General features: G+C 36.9%; 1 protein-coding gene across 3 annotated transcripts in view; it reads left to right on the forward strand.

Moving 5' to 3' along the window:
* Positions 1 to 20,867, forward strand: part of USP32 (ubiquitin specific peptidase 32) — a 217,935-nt gene that overhangs the window by 103,850 nt on the left and 93,218 nt on the right. For all 3 annotated transcript variants that reach the window (XM_025440746.3, XM_025440747.3, XM_035720943.2), the window contains exons 3-5: positions 6,401 to 6,506; positions 10,034 to 10,152; positions 16,381 to 16,540. In XM_025440746.3, the coding sequence (XP_025296531.3) occupies positions 6,401 to 6,506; positions 10,034 to 10,152; positions 16,381 to 16,540 (385 nt within the window). The remainder of the gene's footprint in view (positions 1 to 6,400; positions 6,507 to 10,033; positions 10,153 to 16,380; positions 16,541 to 20,867) is intronic.

Genomic DNA, 20,867 nt, shown 5'->3' on the forward strand with positions numbered 1-20,867 from the left:
ATATTTTGGGAGTGAGATACCAGTAAGTTCCAGCATTCCAACCAAATCTATTCAAAACAAAATCTTCTACATTTTAGAAATATTTGCAAAACTGAAAATCCTATCTTACTCAAAATTCCTTGATTAACTTTACCCTCACTACTTTCCTCTCTTTGTATTAAAGTCAGGTAAGTGGTCAGAAATGAAGAGCTTCCATCATAAGTTAAAGCAGGGGGAAAGGGCATGCCAAAGACATAGTGCTTATATATTGAGTTTGTGATCATTTGGAATTTTGTAGTTTAATTTTCAGTAGATTTCACCAAAATGATGTCATCTTGCTGATGATGGTTTTCATTTCATGTAATACTAAAGAATGTATATAACTGCATTATAGAACTATGTAGTGGTTAAGAGTTCAGTTTCATGAAACTGTCTTGCCTAGAGTATGAATATTGACTCTGCCAATTCATTAATGTATGACTTCAGACAAGTTCCTTTATCTCCTTGGGCTCTAGTTTTTCTCAACCACAAATGGGGACAGCAGTAATGCCTTCCTCATGGAATCATTTTGAGGCTTAATACTGTTAAAGCATCACAACAGTTATATGGCACATAATAAGTGCTTAGATGTTGTCTATTGTTTTTATAATTATGAAAATAATCATTTATTAATGGAGTTTACGTTAGGTTAAACACTATAGTGCTGTGATTAAGTAGTTTCTTGTTGACTGACAGTATAAAGATGGAGATATATAATATATAGCATTTTATGTATAGTATGCAACAATGTGTCCAGTTCCTTTCTCTCCTCTTCTCTACTACTGTCATGTTTTAATTTTAAGCATGCTATAAACACATTACATTTTTATTCTTATTCCTTTATTCCAATTATCTTTTACAGCAATTAAAAATAAGACAACTACATTTTATATGTACCTTCATTGATGCCATTTCCTATTCTTTTGTCTTTTATAGGTACATGTATCTGGTTTGGTATTTCTATTTCCTTCAGCCTAAAGTATTTTTTCCCCTTTTTATGTGGTGCAGTTTTGCTGGTAATGACTTGTTTTCATTTTCCTGAAAAAGTCAGTTTGACCTTTCTTTTTGAAAGATACTTTCTCTGAGGATAGGATTCTCAGTTGTTTCTTCTTAGTGTTGTAAACATATCACTTCCTTGTCTTCTGGCTTATGTAGTTTTCAAAGAGAAATGTTTCTCTCAATGATGTAGTATGTCTTTTTTCCTCAGGGTACCTTAAAAATTTTACCTTTGGTTTTGAGTAGTTTGAGTATGGTTTCTCTAGTTGGTTTTGGGGGTTTAGAGGTATAATTTATCCTGCTTGTTCTCTGAACAGCTTATTTCTATGGTTTTGTGTCTATTTTGGAAAATTTTCTGCATTTATCTCATCAAATATTTCTTCTGCATTCTACTTCTAGGATTTCAGCTGCACGTGTGTTAAATCATTTGTCTCACTGCTCTTGGATTTTCTATATTGTTTCCTCCTATCTGCACATATTTTCCCCTCTGTTTCATTGTGGACTCTCTTGAACATACTGTTGAGCCATTCCAAAGCTTTATTGAACTCTGTTCCCCTGTTTTTCCTTTGTCAGGGTGTTTTTTTTTTTTTTTTTTTTCTTTGCTTCCTTGTGTAACAACATTTTGTGGTTGAAAGATGGATGTTTTATACTGGATGGTAGAGACTGAGGGAAATAGTATTTATGCTTGGCTAGGTTTTTAGCATGAGTAGTTGAGTCAGTTTCCTTTGTAGTTGAATCTGATCTTGTATTGCTATGCTATTGTGTCATATGCTATTCCAGGCTAGGCTTACCTTTTCTAGGGTAGAGTCTCATTTGCCAGAGGATTTTTCTTTTCTTTTAAAGATTTATTAATTTATTTGTAAGAGAGCCTCTGAGTGCGAGTAGAGGGAGGGGCAGAGGGAGATAAAGAATCTCAAGCTGACTCCCTGCTGAGAGCTGCTGAGCCTGGCCCAGGGCTCAATCCCAGGACCCTGAGATCATGACCTAGGCCTAAATCAAGAGTTGGACACTTAACTGAGCCCCCCAGGCACCCTACCAGAGGATTTTTCTAATGTCTGCTCTCCTTTCAGCTTTGAATCTTCTTTTCTTAGTTGTTACCCAGCAATAGACTGATACTATTTATTCCTCAGTGTTTGCTAACACAATGGTGGAAGTAGATGAGAGTGCTAGGGTGAGAGACAATCTGTTTTCTGTTTTTCTGTTTCAGTTATAGGCAGACAGTGTATCCCCAGAGACTTTCTCAATGATTCCATCTATCCCCCAGGGGTAGGGGATCTCTAAAGGTCTAGGGCTATGATGTTTTTTTTACCCCTGCCTCAGGGATAGAGGATTTTTGCTGTTACCTTCCTTCAGTTTATGCGGGGTCAACTAAAATAGTTATTCCATAAAGTATTTTTGTTAAGATTTTATTAATTTTTTTTTATGTTCTGATCTGAAGCCATCTCCCTAGGCTAGTTTTTGCTAGACTTTTCTATCAGTGGCGTCAGAGATACACAGTTTTTGGCTTCAAGAGTGCTATTAAATATATTTGTAAATGTCACTTAATACAGAATGTATTTTCATTTATCATATTGACTAAGTTAAGTTTTATTTCTTGAATTATTTTTTATTGAAGTATAGTTGATATACAATGTTACATTAGTTTCAGGTGTACAACATAGTGATTCAACTTCTCTATATATCATGCTCTGCTCATTACAGGTGCAGCTACCATTGGTCACCATACAGTACTGTTACTACAGTACCATTGACTGCATTGCCTGTGCTGCACCTTTTATCCCTGTAACTTATTCATTCTATAACTGAAAGCTTGTACCTCCCACTCCCCTTCCTTCACCCATTTTGCCCATCCTCCTTCTCCTGCCCCTCTGGCAGCCATCAGTTTTCTGTATCTCTGGATCTGTTTCTGCTTTTTGTTTGTTTATTCATTTGTTTTTTTTAGATTCCACATATAAGTGAAATCATTGTCTTTCTCTGTCTGACTTATTTCCCTTAGCATAGTACCTTCTAGGTCCATCCATATTGTTGCAAACGGCAAAATCTCATCCCGTTTTTATGGCTAAGTAATATTCTCTGTGTGTATGTGTGAGTGTGTGTGTGTGTGTGTGTGTGTGTGTACACTACATCTTTATCCATTCATCTGTCATTGGACACTTGGGTTACTTGGCCATTATAAATAAGGCTGCAGTAAGCATAGGAGTGCATATATCTCTACAAATTAGTGTTTTCATTTTCTTTGGGTAAGTAGCCAGTAGTGGAATTACTGAGTCATATGGTATTTATATTTTTAATGTTTTGAGGAACCTTCATACTCTTTTCTACAGGGACTACACAATTTATAATCCCACCAACAGTGTACAAGAGCTCCCTTTTTCTCCACATCCTTGCCAATACTTGTTATTTCTTATGTTTTCAATTTTAGCCATTCTGGCAGGTGTAAGGTGATATATACCTACCTCATTGTGGCTTTGATTTGCACTTCTCTGATGATTAGTGATGCTGGACATATTTTCATGTATTTATTGGCCATCTGTATGTCTACTCTAGAAAAATGCCTTTTCAGATCGTCTGCCTTTTTTTTTTTTTTTTTAAGTAGCTCTGTGCCTAGTGGAGCCCAACATAGAGCTTGAACTCAGTGACCCTAATATCAAGACCTGAGCTGAGATCAAGAGTTGGGTGCTTAACTGACTGAGTCACCCAGGTGCCCCATGCCCATTTGTTAATCAGGTTATTTGATTTTTTGGTGTCAATTTGTATAAGTTCTTGATACATTTGGATATTAATGCCTTATCAGATATATTATTTTCAAATATCTTTTCACATTTGGTAGATTGCCTTTTCTTTTATTGATAGTTTCTGTCACTATGCAAAAGATTTTTTTATTTCAGTGTAGTTTTAATAGTTTATTTTTGCTTTTGTTTCCCTTGCCTAAGGAAACATCTAGAAAAATGTTGCAACAGCTAATGTCAAAGAAATTATTGCCTATGTTTTCTTCTAGGAATTTTATGGTTTTATGTCTCACATATAAATCTTTAATCCATTTTGATTTTATTTTTGTGTATTGTGTAAGAGGGTGGTCTAATTTCCTCAGCACCTGTCCAGTTTCCTCAGCACCATCTATTGAAGAGACTATCATTTTCTCATTGTATATTCTTGACTCTCTTGTCATAGATTAATTGACCATTTAAGTATGTGTTTTTTTCTGGGCTGTTTATTCTGTTCCATTGATCTATATTTCTGTTTTTATGCCCGTGCTATACTGTTTTGATACTATAGCTTTGTAGTATATCTTGAAATCTGGGACTTCTGGTTTTGTTCTTCTTTTTCAAGATTACTTTGGCTGGGCAGCCCCGGTGGCGCAGCGGTTTAGCGCCGCCTGCAGCCAGGGCGTGATCCTGGAGTCCCGGAATCGAGTCCCACGTCGGGCTCCCAGTGCATGGAGCCTGCTTCTCCCTCTGCCTGTGTCTCTGCCTCTCTCTCTCTCCCTCTGCATCTCAATGAATAAATAAATGAATCTTAAAAAAAAATTAAAAAAAAAAAAGATTACTTTGGCTTTTGGGGGGTCTTTTGTGGTTCCATAAAAATTTTAATATTGTTTATATAATTCTGTGAAAAATGATATTGGTATTTTTAATAGGGATTGCATTGATTCTGTAGATTCCTCTGGGTTTGAACTGTTCTTTAATCACGCGTTTTATTGGGACACCTGGGTGGCTCAGCGGCTTAGAGTCTGCTTTCAGTTCAGGGCATGATGCTGGGGTCCCGGATTGAGTCCCACATCGGGCTCCTTGCAGGGAGTGTGCTTTTCCCTCTGCCTGTGTCTCTGCCCCCCCGCCACTCTCTCTCTCATGAATAAATAAATAAATAAAAATTCTGCGTGGCAAATACTAGGTTACTTTGTTGTTGTTGTTTTTAAACAACATGGCATTTCTGACACCAAAGTGTGGGTGTTTTCCCTTATATAAATCAGTATGTCAACTGTCTTTACACTAGTTGGGTGTCCTACAATTCAATTCAATTCAGTTCTGATACTGAGTATCTGGAATTAGTGCAGACTTCACAGGTCTGATCTGCCCCCGACTTCAGATGCCATTCACAGATCCTGGACCTCTGGTACTTCTGACCAATTGGCTGTAAATCTAGGATCCCTATGTCTCCCTCTTGAGGTTCGATAATTTGTTTAGAGTGGCATACAGAACTCAGGAAAACACTTTAATTACTATTATCAGTTTATTTTAAAGACTACAACTTAGTAACAGCTAAAGGGAAAGAGATGGAAGGGTAAAGGATGTGGGTGGGCAGGGAGGGGAACTTCCATGCTATCTCTGGGTGCTCCACCCCTCTAGTACCTTGATATGTTCACCAACCTTGAAGCTCTCCAAACACTGTAAGTTCCATTACATAGGCATGATTGATTAAATAATTGGCCATTGATTTGCTATTGGCGATTAGTTCAGTTTCCAGCTCCTCTCCCTTTCCTGGAAATTGGAGAGTGATGCTGAATATTTCAGTCCTCTAATCATATCTTTTCCCCTGACTACCAGCTTACATTCTGAAACTTTGTAAAGGCCCACCAGGAGTCACCTCATTAGCATAAACTCAGAAGTGAATGAAAGGCGTTTATTGGATGCATAACAAAAGATGCTCCTTTCACCTACATCACTCAGGAAGGATTTTTAGAAGCTCTTGCATCAGGAACCTGGAAGAAGACCAAATATGTATTTCTTATTATATCACAATATCACCCCAGGCACTCTAAAGAATTGTCAAATGAATGAATTTATGTGATAGTTGTTGCTGTCCCTTTCTTATGCATAGTTTTTTTCCTTAATTTTTGATTACTATAATACTCATTTCTAAGAGTGTAAAAAAATGTCTTTTGGGGTCTCTATTTTACTTTAAAAATTGAATATATTTGATATAACATTGTAAATTTAAGGTATACAACATGTTAATTTGATACATTTATATATTGTAATATGATTGCCATTCCATTTCTGAACATTCACTTAGAGAATGTCAATTTTTGAAATAAAAATGTATGTAAGTTTTACAGATGTTGAAGGAAATTCTGAAATTACACAACATTCTTAAGACACTGGGGCTTTTAAAGGGGAGGACCTTGGCCTTGATAAAGACTCCAAGAAGAAGAATACTCAGTGTGTAAGCCAGTGATATATGTACCTTAGAATAGATACAGTGTATTTTTTGGCTGAGTACAATAACAAGATGTATGAGAGGAAGAAAAGGGAGACACTTAACATCATTTCACAAAAGTTTACCAGAGCCTAGTTTGGAGATGGAGACAAGATTTGTTAAAGTGGTATCAGCCTCAAATTCCTCAATAACTGAAACATATAATGTTGGCTTTATTATTTTCTCTTAGGTGATTTACTGTTCTTTTGGTGGAACATCCAAAGGACTGCACTTCAATAACTTAATAGTTGGACTTGTCCTTCTTACAAGAGGTAGAGATGAAGAGAAAGCAAAATGTAAGTATCTTTTTATTATCTCAAAATGATAATAGTACATTTGTGTGCAGAATAATTTACCTGAAAATTCTGATGATAGAACATTTGAGTTGATATTTCTCCAAAGAAGATATACAAGTGGCCAATAATCACTTGAAGCTCAAACATAATCAGGTATTAGGGAAATATACATTAAAATTACAGTGAGATACCACTGCATATCTACCAGGATGGCTAAAATAAAAAAAGACATAATAATTAGTGTTGGTCAGGATGGAAAAGTTGCAACCCTCATTTATACATTGCTGCTGGGATTGTAAAATAGTACCATTACTTTGGAAAACTGTTGGGTATTTAGTTCTTCAAACTGTTAAACATTGAGTTATCATATGACCCAGCAATTCCACTCTTATGTGTATACCCAAGAAAATTGGAAACATGTATTCATTAAAAAATATATACATGAGTATTCTTAGAAGCACTGTGCATAATAGTCACAAGATGGAAACAACCCTAGTGTCCATCAGCTCATGCATTCAACATAAAATATATATCCATGCAATGAAATACTACATGACAGTAGAAAGGAATTAAAGTACAAATAAATGCTGTAACATGGATGAAAATATGTTAAAGTGATAAATGCCAAAGTAGTCCCATAGTATGTATGTAATTCCATTTATATGAAATGTTTGGATTAGGCAAATCCAGTAATTAGTGATTGCCAGAGGTTATTGGGGGAGAGGAAAGTGGAGAGCAATTGCTAATGAAGGTGGGTTTCTTTTTGGGAGGAAAGTTTTATTGAAAATTTCCCAGGGTAAGTAAAGGCGAGTATTTCTATTACATAGGATATAATATTTTGCTCTAGAAATTCTTAGGTTTTTATCCTTGGCCACTGGATGTTGAGTCTTTCTCTCTTCCATCTTCCTTTTCTAACCTGCCTTCTGACTGCTTCCCCTAAATCTCTCAGAATCTTTCTTATCCCTGAATTTAGACTATTCTTTTTTTTTTTTTTTTAAGATTTTATTTATTCATTCGTGAGAGACACAGAGAGAGAGAGGCAGAGACACAGGCAGAGGGAGAAGCAGGCTCCATGCAGGGAGCCCGACCTGGGACTCGATCCTGGGTCTCCAGGATCATGCCCTGGGTTGAAACCGCTGAGCCACCTGGGCTGCCCTAGACTATTCTTTTTAATCTTTTTCCTTTTTTATAGTTTTGTTGAGGTGTAATTGACTTAAATAAAATGAACATATGTAAAGTGTAGATTTTGATATGTTTTAAGACATATATGTACCCACATATTACAGTTAAGATATTGAACATATCCATAAACCCAATTGGAATTTAACTGTAATCCTGGTTTTTCAAATTAGCATCCCTCTACCAACAAATATTGTGGCTCCAGGCAACCAGTAATCAAAAATAACAATATGGGGGGTCATCAACACATATTTAAATCTTTTCTTTATTTTTTTAAAGGTTTTATTTATTTGAGAGAGGGAGAGCAAGAGTATGCATGAGCAGAGGGAAGGAGTGGAGGGAGAGGGAGAAGCAGACTCCCTGCAGAGCAGGGAGCTTGATGCAGGGCTCGATCTCAGGACCTTGAGATCATGACCTGAGCCAAAGGCAGATGCTTAACCAACTGAGCCACCCAGGTGCCCCTTTTTCTTTTTCTTTTTCTTTTTCTTTTTCTTTTTCTTTTTCTTTTTCTTTTTCTTTTCTTTCTTTTCTTTTCTTTTTCTTTTCTTTTTCTTTTTCTTTTTCTTTCTTTTTCTTTTTCTTTTCTTTTCTCTTTTCTTTGGAGAAAAGAGAGGGAGGGAGGGAAAAGTGGAGGGAGAGGGAGAGAGGCAGAAACACAGGCAGAGGGAGAAGCAGGCTCCATGCAGGGAGCCCAATGTGGGATTCAATCCCGGGGCTCCAGGATCACACCCTGGGCCGGAGGCAGGCGCTAAACCATTGAGCTCCCCGGGCTGTCCATATTTTTATTATACTATTGTATTAGTTTTCTAGGGCTGCCCTAACAAAGACTCAGAAGTGGCTTAAAACAACAAAACTTCCTGTTTCACAGTTCTGGAAGCTAGAAGTCCAAATTGAAGATGTTGGCAGGACCCTGATCCCTTTGAAACCTATAGGGAAGAATGCCTCCTTTCTAACTTCTGGTGCTGTCATGCTTGGTGTTCCTTGGCTTGTAGCTGCATTACTCCAATTTCTGCCTGTCTCTTCACATGGCTTGCTTCTGACTCTCTTGTCTTCTCTTCTTAGAATCAGTCATACTGGATTAGAGTTCACCCTAATTACCTCACCTTAACTTGATTACATCTGCAAAGACTCTGTTCCAAATGAAGGTCATATTTGTGGGTACTGGGGTTAGGACTTACTATCTCTGGTGGATAGACAGTTCAACCCATAAGAGGTGGTCAAAGCATACCAGCAAGTACTGGCTCTAAGGAAATCCACTATGGGATGTAGGAAGGCAGGCAGTGAAACCTGCTGGGCCTTCAGAAGGATGGAATGTCTCTTCTATCTTCTGTCTTTCCAAATAAGGTTCCATTACAGGTACCTGGAGTTTGGGTTTCAACATATCTTTTTGGGAGATGCAGTTCAGTCCATAACAGCAGTATTTCAAATGTGCATATAATATGTACATCCACCCAGCTCTATTATTTCTTAATATTGTGTCTTATTTGTCCCAGACCTTATTTTTAGGGAATAAAATATTACAGGCAAGGTATGGCTCTCTCTTTGTATCTCTCCATGTTCCTATCTTCATTTTTCCTTTCACAGAGGTAACCACTCTCATGAATACAGTGATCTTTTGTTCCTCATGCAGGTCTTTATACATTTATGACATTTTATATACCCTTAAACATATCTTCACCTGTTTTGCAGATTTTTAAACTTTTTAAATAAATAGTATATGATAGATTATTTTGTAATTTGCTTTTTCTCTGAATATTTTTGATACTTATTCATTTTGAAACACTTAGTTCCTTTATTCTAACTGCTATATAGTATTTCATTGTGTGTGTATATCTCAATTTATACCTATTTTCTTATTGATAGACATTTATCTTTTTTTCCCTAAGTTTTGCAATTACTGAAAATACTCCAGTGAACATTGTATCTCATGCACATGTATGAAAGTTTCCCATGAGGGGAAGTTGAGTTGCTTTAGAAGCTGAATTTCTAGCATGCATCACCTTTGCTAGATTTGGGCAAGTTACTCTCCAAAATAGTTGCATTAATTCATACTCTTACTAACAGTGTATAATAGTTCTTGTTTCTCCCAGTTTCTTGCTAACACTTAGTATTGTCACACCTAAACATTTTTGCAAATTTGGTGTGTTGAAAAGATAATCACATTGCTGTTTTAATTTGTATTGCTAGTTTTAATTTTCTTTTTTTTTTTTTAGGAATAAAATTACATACTTATAAAGTGCCTGGCACTAGTAATCACTAAGTAATATTTCCCTCTCTCTTCCCTCCCCACTTCTACCAAAGTACATTTAATCTTGTGGTAAGTTTAATTTATTCTTTCTTTCTCCTAGACATTTTTAGTCTTTTTGCAAGTGAATCTGGGAACTATGTTGTACGGGAAGAAATGGAAAGAATGCTCCATGTGGTGGATGGTAAAGTCCCAGATACACTCAGGAAGTGTTTCTCAGAGGTATATTTACATTTCATCCCTATCTGTTAGAAAGTATTAACTCTTAGATGTTTATGTGAAGCATATTTTTGACATCTTTGGTTTTAATGGTTGATGTTTCAACTATTTATGTGCTGTGCTCAAAGGTCCATGACACTTATTACTGCTATATTTGTGAATTTGAAAATTCCCAATTCTACTTTAAAGGCAGCTGTCTATACTTAAGATATATCATTATACTTATGATATAATGAAACACACTCTCTCATGTTGTTAAACCAACACACACTCACTGGTGATCCTGCAAAAACCTGAGGATTGTTCACATTGTAGTGTCATTGCTTTTCATTGTATATAGGTGTATCACTCATTGGCCTCAAGCCATTCTGTGACTTTGGCCCTGTCAAGGCCTATTTTATCATTTATTTGAGCTGATTTGCATAGTGAAATATTTGGGTCTGAAAAACCTATCATTTTTTTTGTTTCCATAAATAATATATTTTCTTTGTAGAAAACTTAATAAAAAATGCATATCTTTAACAAAAAAAATTTTTTTGCCTTTTTCAGAGGTCTGCTAATATGGGAAAAGTCCCTAGGGATGGTAGCCCCTTTTAGAATTTTCTGATCCCTTCCTGCAGCACACTTAATGCTGCATGATTTCTTAGGATGGCTGTTTGACCCACTCGAATTTCACAGATGTGACAGCCCCTCACTGCTGTTAGTTTTATTCAGTTTAGTTTAGTCACCTTCCTAACTGTATAGGCATTGATTGTTAATACTCCAGCCATATGCATCTGGTTCTAATGTCTCTTTAGACCTTCTAGCTTTAGTTTTTCACTATTCTGTCTTTGAGTTTCTTTAGTGTTGATAGCACCTGGAGAGTTTACTTTCTTGCTTTGAGCTTCCCTGTACAGTTTATGGTAGTGCTTATGATGTTACATTTTGCTCAGCATTCCCGCGTGTTTGGTGCAAAAGGACTGGCTTCCTGCATTTTTGGTTCTGACACATTGGCTGGAAGTTGCTACGATAGTATTTTAATACGTCAGGACAAACTAAGCTATGTTCCTCCAATAACAAATATTTTCTGGTCAAAAACAGTTGTCTAATCTTTGCAGGCCTGATTAACTAATGCTCTGTACATTATTGGGGAGAATGTATATTTTTTTATTTAATAAGTTTTGTGGACATGTTCCCATTTTATAGATGGGAGTTAAATGTGATTAGCCACCCAGTTCTCTATAATTTATGCACAATAGCCAGTACATGTATTAGATTATAAATGCTATAGAGAAAAATTAAGTAAAATAAGTGGGGGGGGGGTAGGTGGAGATAGGGAGGAGGTGACCGACTGTAGATATTTTGTATAGGATAGTTGAGAAAGGCTTGTCAGATAAAGTGGACATTTGAACCAAGAATTTAAAGGATGAGAAATCTAGCCTTGCAGATATCTGGGGGAAGAGAATACAGCAGAGTCCCTGAGTTGGGAATGTGCTTGACATATCCAAGGAACAAGTAAGCTGGAATAGAGGGAATAAGAGAATAGTAGGAAATGAAGTTACAGAGGTTGGGGAAGAGGGTGGGATGAAGTGGGGACATTATATATGGCTCTGTAGGACAGTGTGAGTTCTTTGACTCTTACCCTGAGTAAGGTAGAACCCATTGGAGGGTGTTGGGCAGAGGAATGAATACATGTGGAGTTTTTTGTTTTGTTGTGTTGTGTTTTGTTTTTAAGATTGATTTGAGAGAGAGTGCAAAGTGGAAGGACAGTGGGAGAGGGAGAAAATCTCAAGCAAAAAAAAAAAAAAAAAGAATTAATGAAAATCTCAAGCAGACTTCGGAGTATGGAGCCCGTTGGGCTCAATCCCATGACTGCAGTCTCAGACCTCATGATCTGAGCTGAAACCAAGAGTCAGACAGGTAACCAACTGAGCCACCCAGGCCCAGGCACCCCAACATGAGGTGTTTTTTTTTTTTTGTTTTGTTTTTTAATGTGATCAATTTGGCTCATGTAGAGGGTAGGTTAAACAGTCCAACTGAGATGTCTGTGAATAATCCAGGTGTGAGGTGATCATCATGTAGATCATATAGCAGGTAGATCATGATATAGAGGTGATGAGAAGTTTTCAGATTCTGCATTTATTTTGAAGAGAGAATTGACAGGAATTTTTCTTGTATTGATTATGGGCTGTGGCAGAGAGAGAAGAGGATGACTAAAGTGTTTGGCTTAATTTAGAAAGTGAATGGAGTATCCATTAATTATAATGGCTAGGACTACTGGAGGCAGAAGTTTGGGGTTTTGATATCAAGGGAGATTTAGGACATAAATTTGAGAATCACTTTAGACGTTAAAGTGGAAATGTCAACTATGCTTTTTGATATATAACTTAAAGTTCATGGGATAGAATTTGTTGACTTACAGTTGAGGATGAGGTCATCTTGGAGTGAATTTAGATAGAAAACAGATTGGAAGACTGAGTCCTGTACTCCGACATTTAGAGATTAATGAGATGAAGAAGAATCAAAGCAGGAGCCTAAGGAATAGTCTGAGAGGAGAACCAAAAGAGATTGGTGTCCTGGAAGCCAAGTGATGAAAATGTTTTAAGAGAAAGGAATGCTTATATCAAATAAACTGAAAGATCAAGTGAGTTGGCCTTTGATCACTGAGAAGTGATTATTAGATTTTGTAATGTGGAGGAAGGTCATTGGTGTTAGTCCTGTGGAGTTAAAAAAAAAAAATCATGGGAGAACTGAGTGGGAAAAATTAGAGAGGGAGACAAACCGTGAGGGACTCCTAACTCTGGGAAGCAAACAAAGGGTTGCAAAAGGGGAGGTGGGCAGGGGTTTGGGGTAATTGGGTGACAGGCAATTAGGAGGGCACTTGATGGGGATGAGCAATGGGTGTTATACTATATGTTGGCAAATCGAACTTCAATAAAAACAAATTTTAAAAAAATAAAAAATTTTTAAAAATAAAATAAATTTAAAAATCACAGGAGTTAGGGTACTAAAAGAAGTTTGCTCATAAGAGGAAATTGTGAGGGGAAAAGTGGAATGTTTAAAATTGCATTTAATGGAAAGGGAACAGTTATTATAATAAAAAGATTATAAGACTATTAGTAAGGCTGCGGTTAAATGTTGTGTGAAGGACAGATCTTTGGAAGAGGAAAGATCAAAGAAATGAGAGACCCTGGTTTTGGAATACTCATGAAGAGGCTATTTTTTTTTTTTTTAATTTACATTCAGTTTGCCAACGTATAGTATAACACCCAGTGTATAGTGTAACACTTGCTCATCCCATCAAGTGCCCTCCTTAGTGCCCTTCACCCAGTCACCCAGTTACCCAATCCCTTCCACCCACCTCCCCTCTACAACCCTTTGTTTGTTTCCCAGAGTTAGGAGTCTCTCATGAAGAGGCTACTTAAATTACTAGATGCTTATGGTTGGTAAAAAATCAACACTACAAATGGGCTAATTTTTATCTGATTCAACTATTTGATAAATTTACTGGCTGTAATTTGAGTGATGTGTCTGTGTCCAAACCCTTTTAAAATTACGTTTCAGTGTGAGTCTACTTAGAATACACTTCTTTAGATCTTCCATAACAGTGCTTTATGTGTTTTGTTTGTTTTTGCAATCCAAACCCCCTGCCCCCAAAAACTATAAAGAGAAGCACATTTGCTAAAAGATGTGGACCTAACACCTAGACTTAAGTGACATGGAATGGATTTCAGTTTTTTCTATCTTGTGCTTTTATTAGCCTTGATGAAGTTATAAAGGAATTCATGTAGGAGTTGTATTATTCTTTCCTTACTGAATATTTTCTTTAGTAGTCAGTTTTTAAGGTAGAAATTCATATTTATTTATTAAAGAGAGAGAGGTAGAGCACAAATGAGGAGGGGCAGAGGGAGGAGATGACTCCTTGCTGAGCAGGGAGCCCGACATGGGGCTCAGTCCCAGAACCCTGGGACCATGACCTGAGCCGAAGGCAGACACTTAACTGACTGAACCACCCAAGGACCCATAGATTATTTAACTTTTTAAATGCCTCAGTTTTCTCTTGTGTAAAATAAGGATGATAATAGTATCTCCTATGGAACGTTACTTTGAAGATTAAATTAATATAAAAATGTTTAGGGGTGCCTAACTGGCCCAGTCAGGGGAGCTTATGACTCTTGATCTCAGAATTGTGAGTTTGAGCCCCACATTGGGTATAGAGATTACTCAAAAAACAGTCTTTTAAAAAATGTTTAGAACAGTGCTTAGGGAATTGTAAATACTCAATATTAACTACATGTGAAGGTGGTAGAAGTGCCTGTCTTAATTGGCAGCTTTTTTCTTAGTACATGAGGGTACATTTATAACATCATATTAGTTTCACTGAAACCATTGATGCTACATGTGTTTTACTGTATCTAAGATCCCATCAATTATAAGATAAACCTGTATGTATTATAAAGATAGAAAAAAAGCCTGCCAGTTATAATTGAAAGACACTATTGATTTTATAACTCATCCCCGGATGCCTGGGTGGCTCACTGGTTGAGCGTCTGCCTTTGGCTCAGGCTGTGATCCCGGGGTCCTGGGATTGAGTCCCACATCAGGCTCCCCACAGAGAGTCTGCTTCTCCCTCTGCCTGTATTTCTGCCTCTCTCTGTGTCTTTCATGAATAATAAATAAAATCTTAAAAAAAAATCCAACTCATCCCAATGTCAGAGATGTTAAGATGTATAAAAATGTATGTGAGCTTGTGGGCTATATACTGCTAATCCTCTTGCTAGACTAAATGTAGGAAACAGAGAAAGAATATGGCTATGATCCCTAATCTCTAAACAAATTGGGAATGTCCTTACATGTCCCTGCAGCAACTCTGAATGCCATATTCTTCCATTCAGAAAAACAAGACTGTCAATGTGATCTTGATGTTCTGGATTGCACTGCTCAATGTTCTGAAACTACTAGTGGCTAAGTATATTGCTGTACTTAAGTAGGACGCTGCCAAACAATGTAGAAATTATTTCTACCATATATCTCTTTTAGGTTATGAGTTATTTGTATCCTTTAATATTTCTTTTTTTTTATTTTTATTTTTTAAAGATTTTGTTTATTTATTCATGATAGACAGAGAGAGAGAGAGAGGCAGAGACACAGGCAGAGGGAGAAGCAGGCTCCATGCACCGGGAGCCCGATATGGAATTCGATCCCGGGTCTCCAGGATCGCGCCCTGGGCCAAAGGCAGGCGCCAAACCGCTGCGCCACCCAGGGATCCCTCCTTTAATATTTCTATCAGGATTACATCTAATAGGCTTCTGAATGTCATTGTTCATTGTATTTCCATGTGGGTTGCTTCTCTGGTTGCTTCTCTCTTTTTCTCATAGAAACATCTGGCTCTCATTCACCCTCAGTCCTCTTGTCTTCCAGACAAAGAAATTGACTTGCACAGCTCTGTGATGTTCTTTCTCAGAGCAGATACTTTTTTTTAATCCAGAGATTTAGAAGACAAAATACTTGACAAGAAAGCAAAAAAAAAAAAAAAGACAGAAATTGACTTGTTTTTGTGTTCTAGTTGCCTTTGAATATGTTTTCAGTGATGCTTTCTGAAAGAGGGCCCCTGGACAGTTGCTTTTAATTTGCCAGTGAAATTTAAGAGCATTTTAATACTATACATTTTTAATCAAAATGTGATAATTATGACAGATTAAGATGCTAAAGAAGAGGGAGAAGGCACATAAAGAATTGTCCTTCTTAAATATAGAAAAAAATGCAGTTCACTAATTTCAAGATATACCCAAAATAAAAAAAGATATACCTTAATAAAATGTGGCTTATTAGTAGCATTCCATTGCTCTAATGAATTGATGAAATAATTTACAATTAGCGTATAGATTTTATGCAAATAGAAGTTCTGAAATACAATTATTTTTTAACACAGTTTGATTTCCAAGTATACAGCCTCTAGTGTTACTTAGATAATCCATCCCATTTGCCTTTGGCTCAGGGTGTGATCCTGGAGTCCCAGGGTCGAGTCCCACGTCAGACTTCCTATGGGGAGCCTACTTCTCCCTCTGCCTGTCTCTGCCACTATGTGTTTCTCATGAAAATAAATAAATAAAATCTTAAAAAAGAAAAATAATCCATTCTTTGTAGATAGAAGAAAGGTAAATGAATCACAAAGTTCAGTTTGTGCTAGTTTTAAGTAAGATACCTTAAAATTTGACTAAATGTATGGTTTTTTTTTTCTTTTAATTTTAGGGTGAAAAGGTAAACTATGAAAAGTTTAGAAATTGGCTTCTTCTAAACAAAGATGCTTTTACCTTCTCTCGTTGGCTACTATCTGGAGGTGTTTATGTCACCCTCACTGATGATAGTGATACTCCCACTTTCTACCAAACTCTAGCTGGAGTCACACATTGTAAGTAATGGCATTTCATTGTTTTCTATTCACTTTTTAATATAATTGCCTGGTAATATGAGAATATGCCTATTAAGGATAAATTTATTGTCAGTGATATTTTTCTTCCAAAATGTAATAAAATAAATTTCTGGAGCTTTTGATACATAGCTAAAAAGGAAAACTTTTATTTTCTCCTCTACTCACTGAATACTTTTGTACTTCAAATGTGTGAAGTTTATCCACCCAAAGCAATTCCTCAATGTTCTGTAGACACCAACTAGTGTTCTACAATTCAGTTCAGTTCTGGCACACTATCTACCTGGGGGTTAGCATAGACCCCACAGGTTTAGGGCTCAGTCCAAAAAGACTATCCATCTGCTGTCCACATCAGAGGCCAATCACAAATCCTAGTTGTCACCAGTGCTTCTGATCAACCAGCTCTATTAGATAATCCCCCTCCTTGGGTTTGATAATTTGGTAAAGACCTCATAAAACTTAGGGAAACAGTTTATATTTACTGACTTAATATTTAATAGAGGATATGTTAAAAAAAAAAAAAAAACAACACAGATGAACAGCCAGATGAAGAAATACCTAGGGCAAGTCTGGAAGGGTCCCAAGGACAGGAGCTGAGATGCACCAGCCCTTCTAGCATTGTATGTGTTCATCAATCTAGAAGCTCTCCAAAGCCCATACTTTTGGGATTTTTATGGAGGCCTCATCATGTATGTATGATCAATTATTAACTCAATTTCCAGTCTCCAGTAAACAGGGAGTAGGGCTGAAAGTTCCAAGTTTCTACTTATGGCTTAGTCTTTCTGGTGACCAGCCCCCATCCAGAAGCCCACCAAGAGTCACCTCAAGCATTAGAACAAAAGACTGCTATCACCCAGGAAATTACAAGGGATTTAGGACTTCTTTGTCAGAAACCCTTATCACTCAGGAAGTTTTAAGAAAGTTTAGTCAAAGACTTAATATTAGCAGAAACCGGGGACAGAAACCAATTTCATACTATTTCACAATAGCCCTCTGTTAATTGTCCTTAACCAAGTGGTATTAGTTTCTTAAAGTTGCTTTTAACTAATTAATTAGCACAATTCATAAACTGAAATAACAGAAATTTGTTTCAGTTATTGGAAGTAACTCAAGGTGGAAGCTGAGCTCAAGGTGTTAACACATTACTTCTGAAGGCCCGAGGGAAGAAATCCTTCCTTGCCTCTCTCAGTTTCTGGTTACTCCAGGCTTTACTTGTATCAGTATAACTCCACTCTGCCTCCATTTTTCTGTGGCCTTCTCTGAATCTGTGTCCTCTCTTTTTCTGATAAGGACACCAGTTACTGGATTTAGGGCCCAACCTAAATTTAGGATGCTGAATTCATTATATCTACAAAGAACCTGTTTCCAAGTAAGGTCATATTTTGAGGATCCAGGTGATCATGAATTTTTGAGGGATGATATTGAAGCTACCACTGTATAGATCTTAAGTGTTAATTTCTATCATACTTTCCTGTGAGTACAGAAAAGTACCTGCACTGGGCTTTTTCTAATGCTGCTTCTTAATACTGGAATGCCTCTCCCTTTCCTTCTCCCTATAAATCCTAATCATCCTTGAAGACTTAAATCACATGCCCCTTTGTTTCTATGAATCCTTTTCTTGCCTTCCTGTGAGAAATCATCTCTTGTTCCTCTGAACTCTCATAACACATTTTTTGTATTCTTCTTGGATGAACTTACCACTTTCTACCTTTTATTATAATTATTTATAGCATTCTATTTATTTGTATATGTCATTTCCCCCCCCTTTTTTTAAGAGAAAGAATGTGCCAGTGTGGTGGTGGAGAAGGGGCAGAGGGGGAAGGAGAGAGAGAATGCCAAGCAGACTCCACCCCAGTGTACATATCATCTCTCTTTAAATCATAGAATCTATATTATCTTTCCTTTTTCTCCCTCTGTCCCAAGCCTTATAAATAAATATTTGTTGACAATAGAGTACCTTGGATGTCGAGTACTATTTGTATCTGTTGCTTTATGGAACTTATGACTGGCCCCAAATTACACAGCAGCTACTTTTCTGCCCATTTTCATTCCATTGTTACCAGAAGTTCAGATAAATTCTGGCATGAGTAGGCAATGAACTTGATTCTACTACTATTCAGTGGTCTTTATTTTTTATAAGAAACCTCTTTAAAAAAACTGTTTTGCATAAAAAATTAGAGAATGTAAGCTCTAACTTAAATTAGTATTTAAATTGTCAGCTTACGGATATTTTGCTGAAATTTTGCTTTCAGTTGTGATTGTATGGTAAATTATTTTTCTGTTAATATTGGCTAAGAATGTGACTACTTTTAATGACTTATATTAAAGGAAAATTATTCTGACACTTGTTAAAATGTTAAGGAAAACTTAAATTTCAGACTTCTGCTGTAGTGTATTGCAATAGGAGAGAGAAGTTGGTCATAACTCTATAACAAGAACAAATGGGGAGTTGTAGTCAGGGAGCAAGGCAAGGTGGTCAGTGGAAGGAAAATTGCTAAAAGGAGGTGTCAAGGGTAGGGAGATTCTTGCTAAATGCAAGCCAAGAACTTATTCATCAAAGGTGGGGTATGAGGAAATGGATCAGATTTCAAGGGGAGAGGGGACAACTTGGCAGGATTCTTTTCTAAGACTGGATTTGAGCAGGCCAAAGACCAAATGGGATCCAAGTTGGAGGCTTCATCGAAAAGAGGGCTCAAAGCAGGACTGAAGTGTGGTCAAGGAGAAAGTCTTTGTCAGTTGCTTAAAGTTAAATTACATCTGACATACTTTGCAAATCCAAATGCTACTTATTGCTTATTTTGGAAAGCACTTAAATTGCAGACTTACTTAAATTCAATCAGTCAGAATAATGTGAAAATGTTAAAAATGTTATCCCATTATATGGTTCCATTTTTATTTGAAAGTGATTTTTTTGTATTTAGCTTTTTATCACTTGGGAAGATTTTTGAATTTTTAATAGTATTTGAAAGTTACAGGGCCTTTGCCTTGTTAAAAAATATCTTGAATTATTTAAAGCAAATATTAATATAGATGCATTGTTTCACCTGTAATAATGACCAGTGACTAACCACTCTAAACTGAGTGGTTTCAGGCACCTGAGTGATTAAGTTAAGCATTTGCCTTCCGCAGATGATCCTGGATCCTGGGATTAAGATGATCCTGGGTCCTGGGATTAAGGTCCTGCACTGGGTTCCCTGTTCCTTGGGGAGTCTGCGTCTTCCTCTACTTCTCCTCTGCTCGTTTGTGCACATGTGTGTGCTCTCTCTCTCTCTCTCTCTCTCTCTCTCACACACACACACACACACACATAAATAAAATCTTAAAAAATAACAGTAAACTGAGTGGTTTCTTCTTAGGGTCATTTTATCTACTCATATCTCTCTGGGGCTTTTTAGCACTGTTGACCATTCAGTTTTTGTGAAATTCTCTTCTCTGGGTTTTGAAACATTGTATTTTCCTAGTTTTTTATTATTTCAGTTTTCTTTACTGCTCTCTTTTTTCTGTCTACCTTTTAAGTGTAAGTTATTTCTCATGGGTTCACCTTTATCTCTGTTTTACTCTTAGATGATGTGCATACTTTGTTTCATTACAGCCATTTCCATTGCTTTGCCTATCCTTCATATCTCTGCAGGTCATTTCTTGACGAAGTTTTATGGTCTTGCAGTATCTCAAATTGTATATTCATTTTAATAAACACCTCCTGGATATTAGTGAAAAGCAAAATTCAGCTGAGTAAATTTGAAGATCAAATGGCTTTGTTCAAAAAAAAAAAAACAAAACAAATGGCTTTGTTCAAATCATGAACTGGGCAGTATCCCATTTAGCAAATAGAAACGAACTCTGAGGAGTTCTACAAAATGGAAGGTTTTTATAGACAGAAGGGAGCAGGAATAGGAGTAAAGGGGAGTTTCTCTCTCTTTCTTTCTTTCTTTTCTTTTCTTTTCTTTCTTTTCTTTTCTTTTCTTTTCTTTTCTTTTCTTTTCTTTCCCTCCCTTCCTTCCTTCCTTCCTTCCTTCCTTCCTTCCTTCCTTCCTTCCTTCCTTCCTTCCTTCCTTCCTTCTTTAAGATTTTATTTACTTATTCATGAGAGACACAGAGAGAGACAGAGACAGGAGAAGCAGGCTCCATGCAAGGAGCCCAATATGGGACTCTGTCCCGGGACTCTGGGATCACGCCCTGAGCCCAAGGCAGATGCTCAAACACTGAGCCACCCAGACATTCCTAAAGGGGAGTTTCTAACTAAGAGTAGATTGTTAGATTGTTTCAGGCAAGGTCACCCTCCTTTGGGGAAGGCACTAGGGGGGCGGTG

Source organism: Canis lupus, chromosome 9 (genome assembly GCF_003254725.2).
Source record: "Canis lupus dingo isolate Sandy chromosome 9, ASM325472v2, whole genome shotgun sequence".
Lineage (NCBI taxonomy): Eukaryota > Metazoa > Chordata > Mammalia > Carnivora > Canidae > Canis > Canis lupus.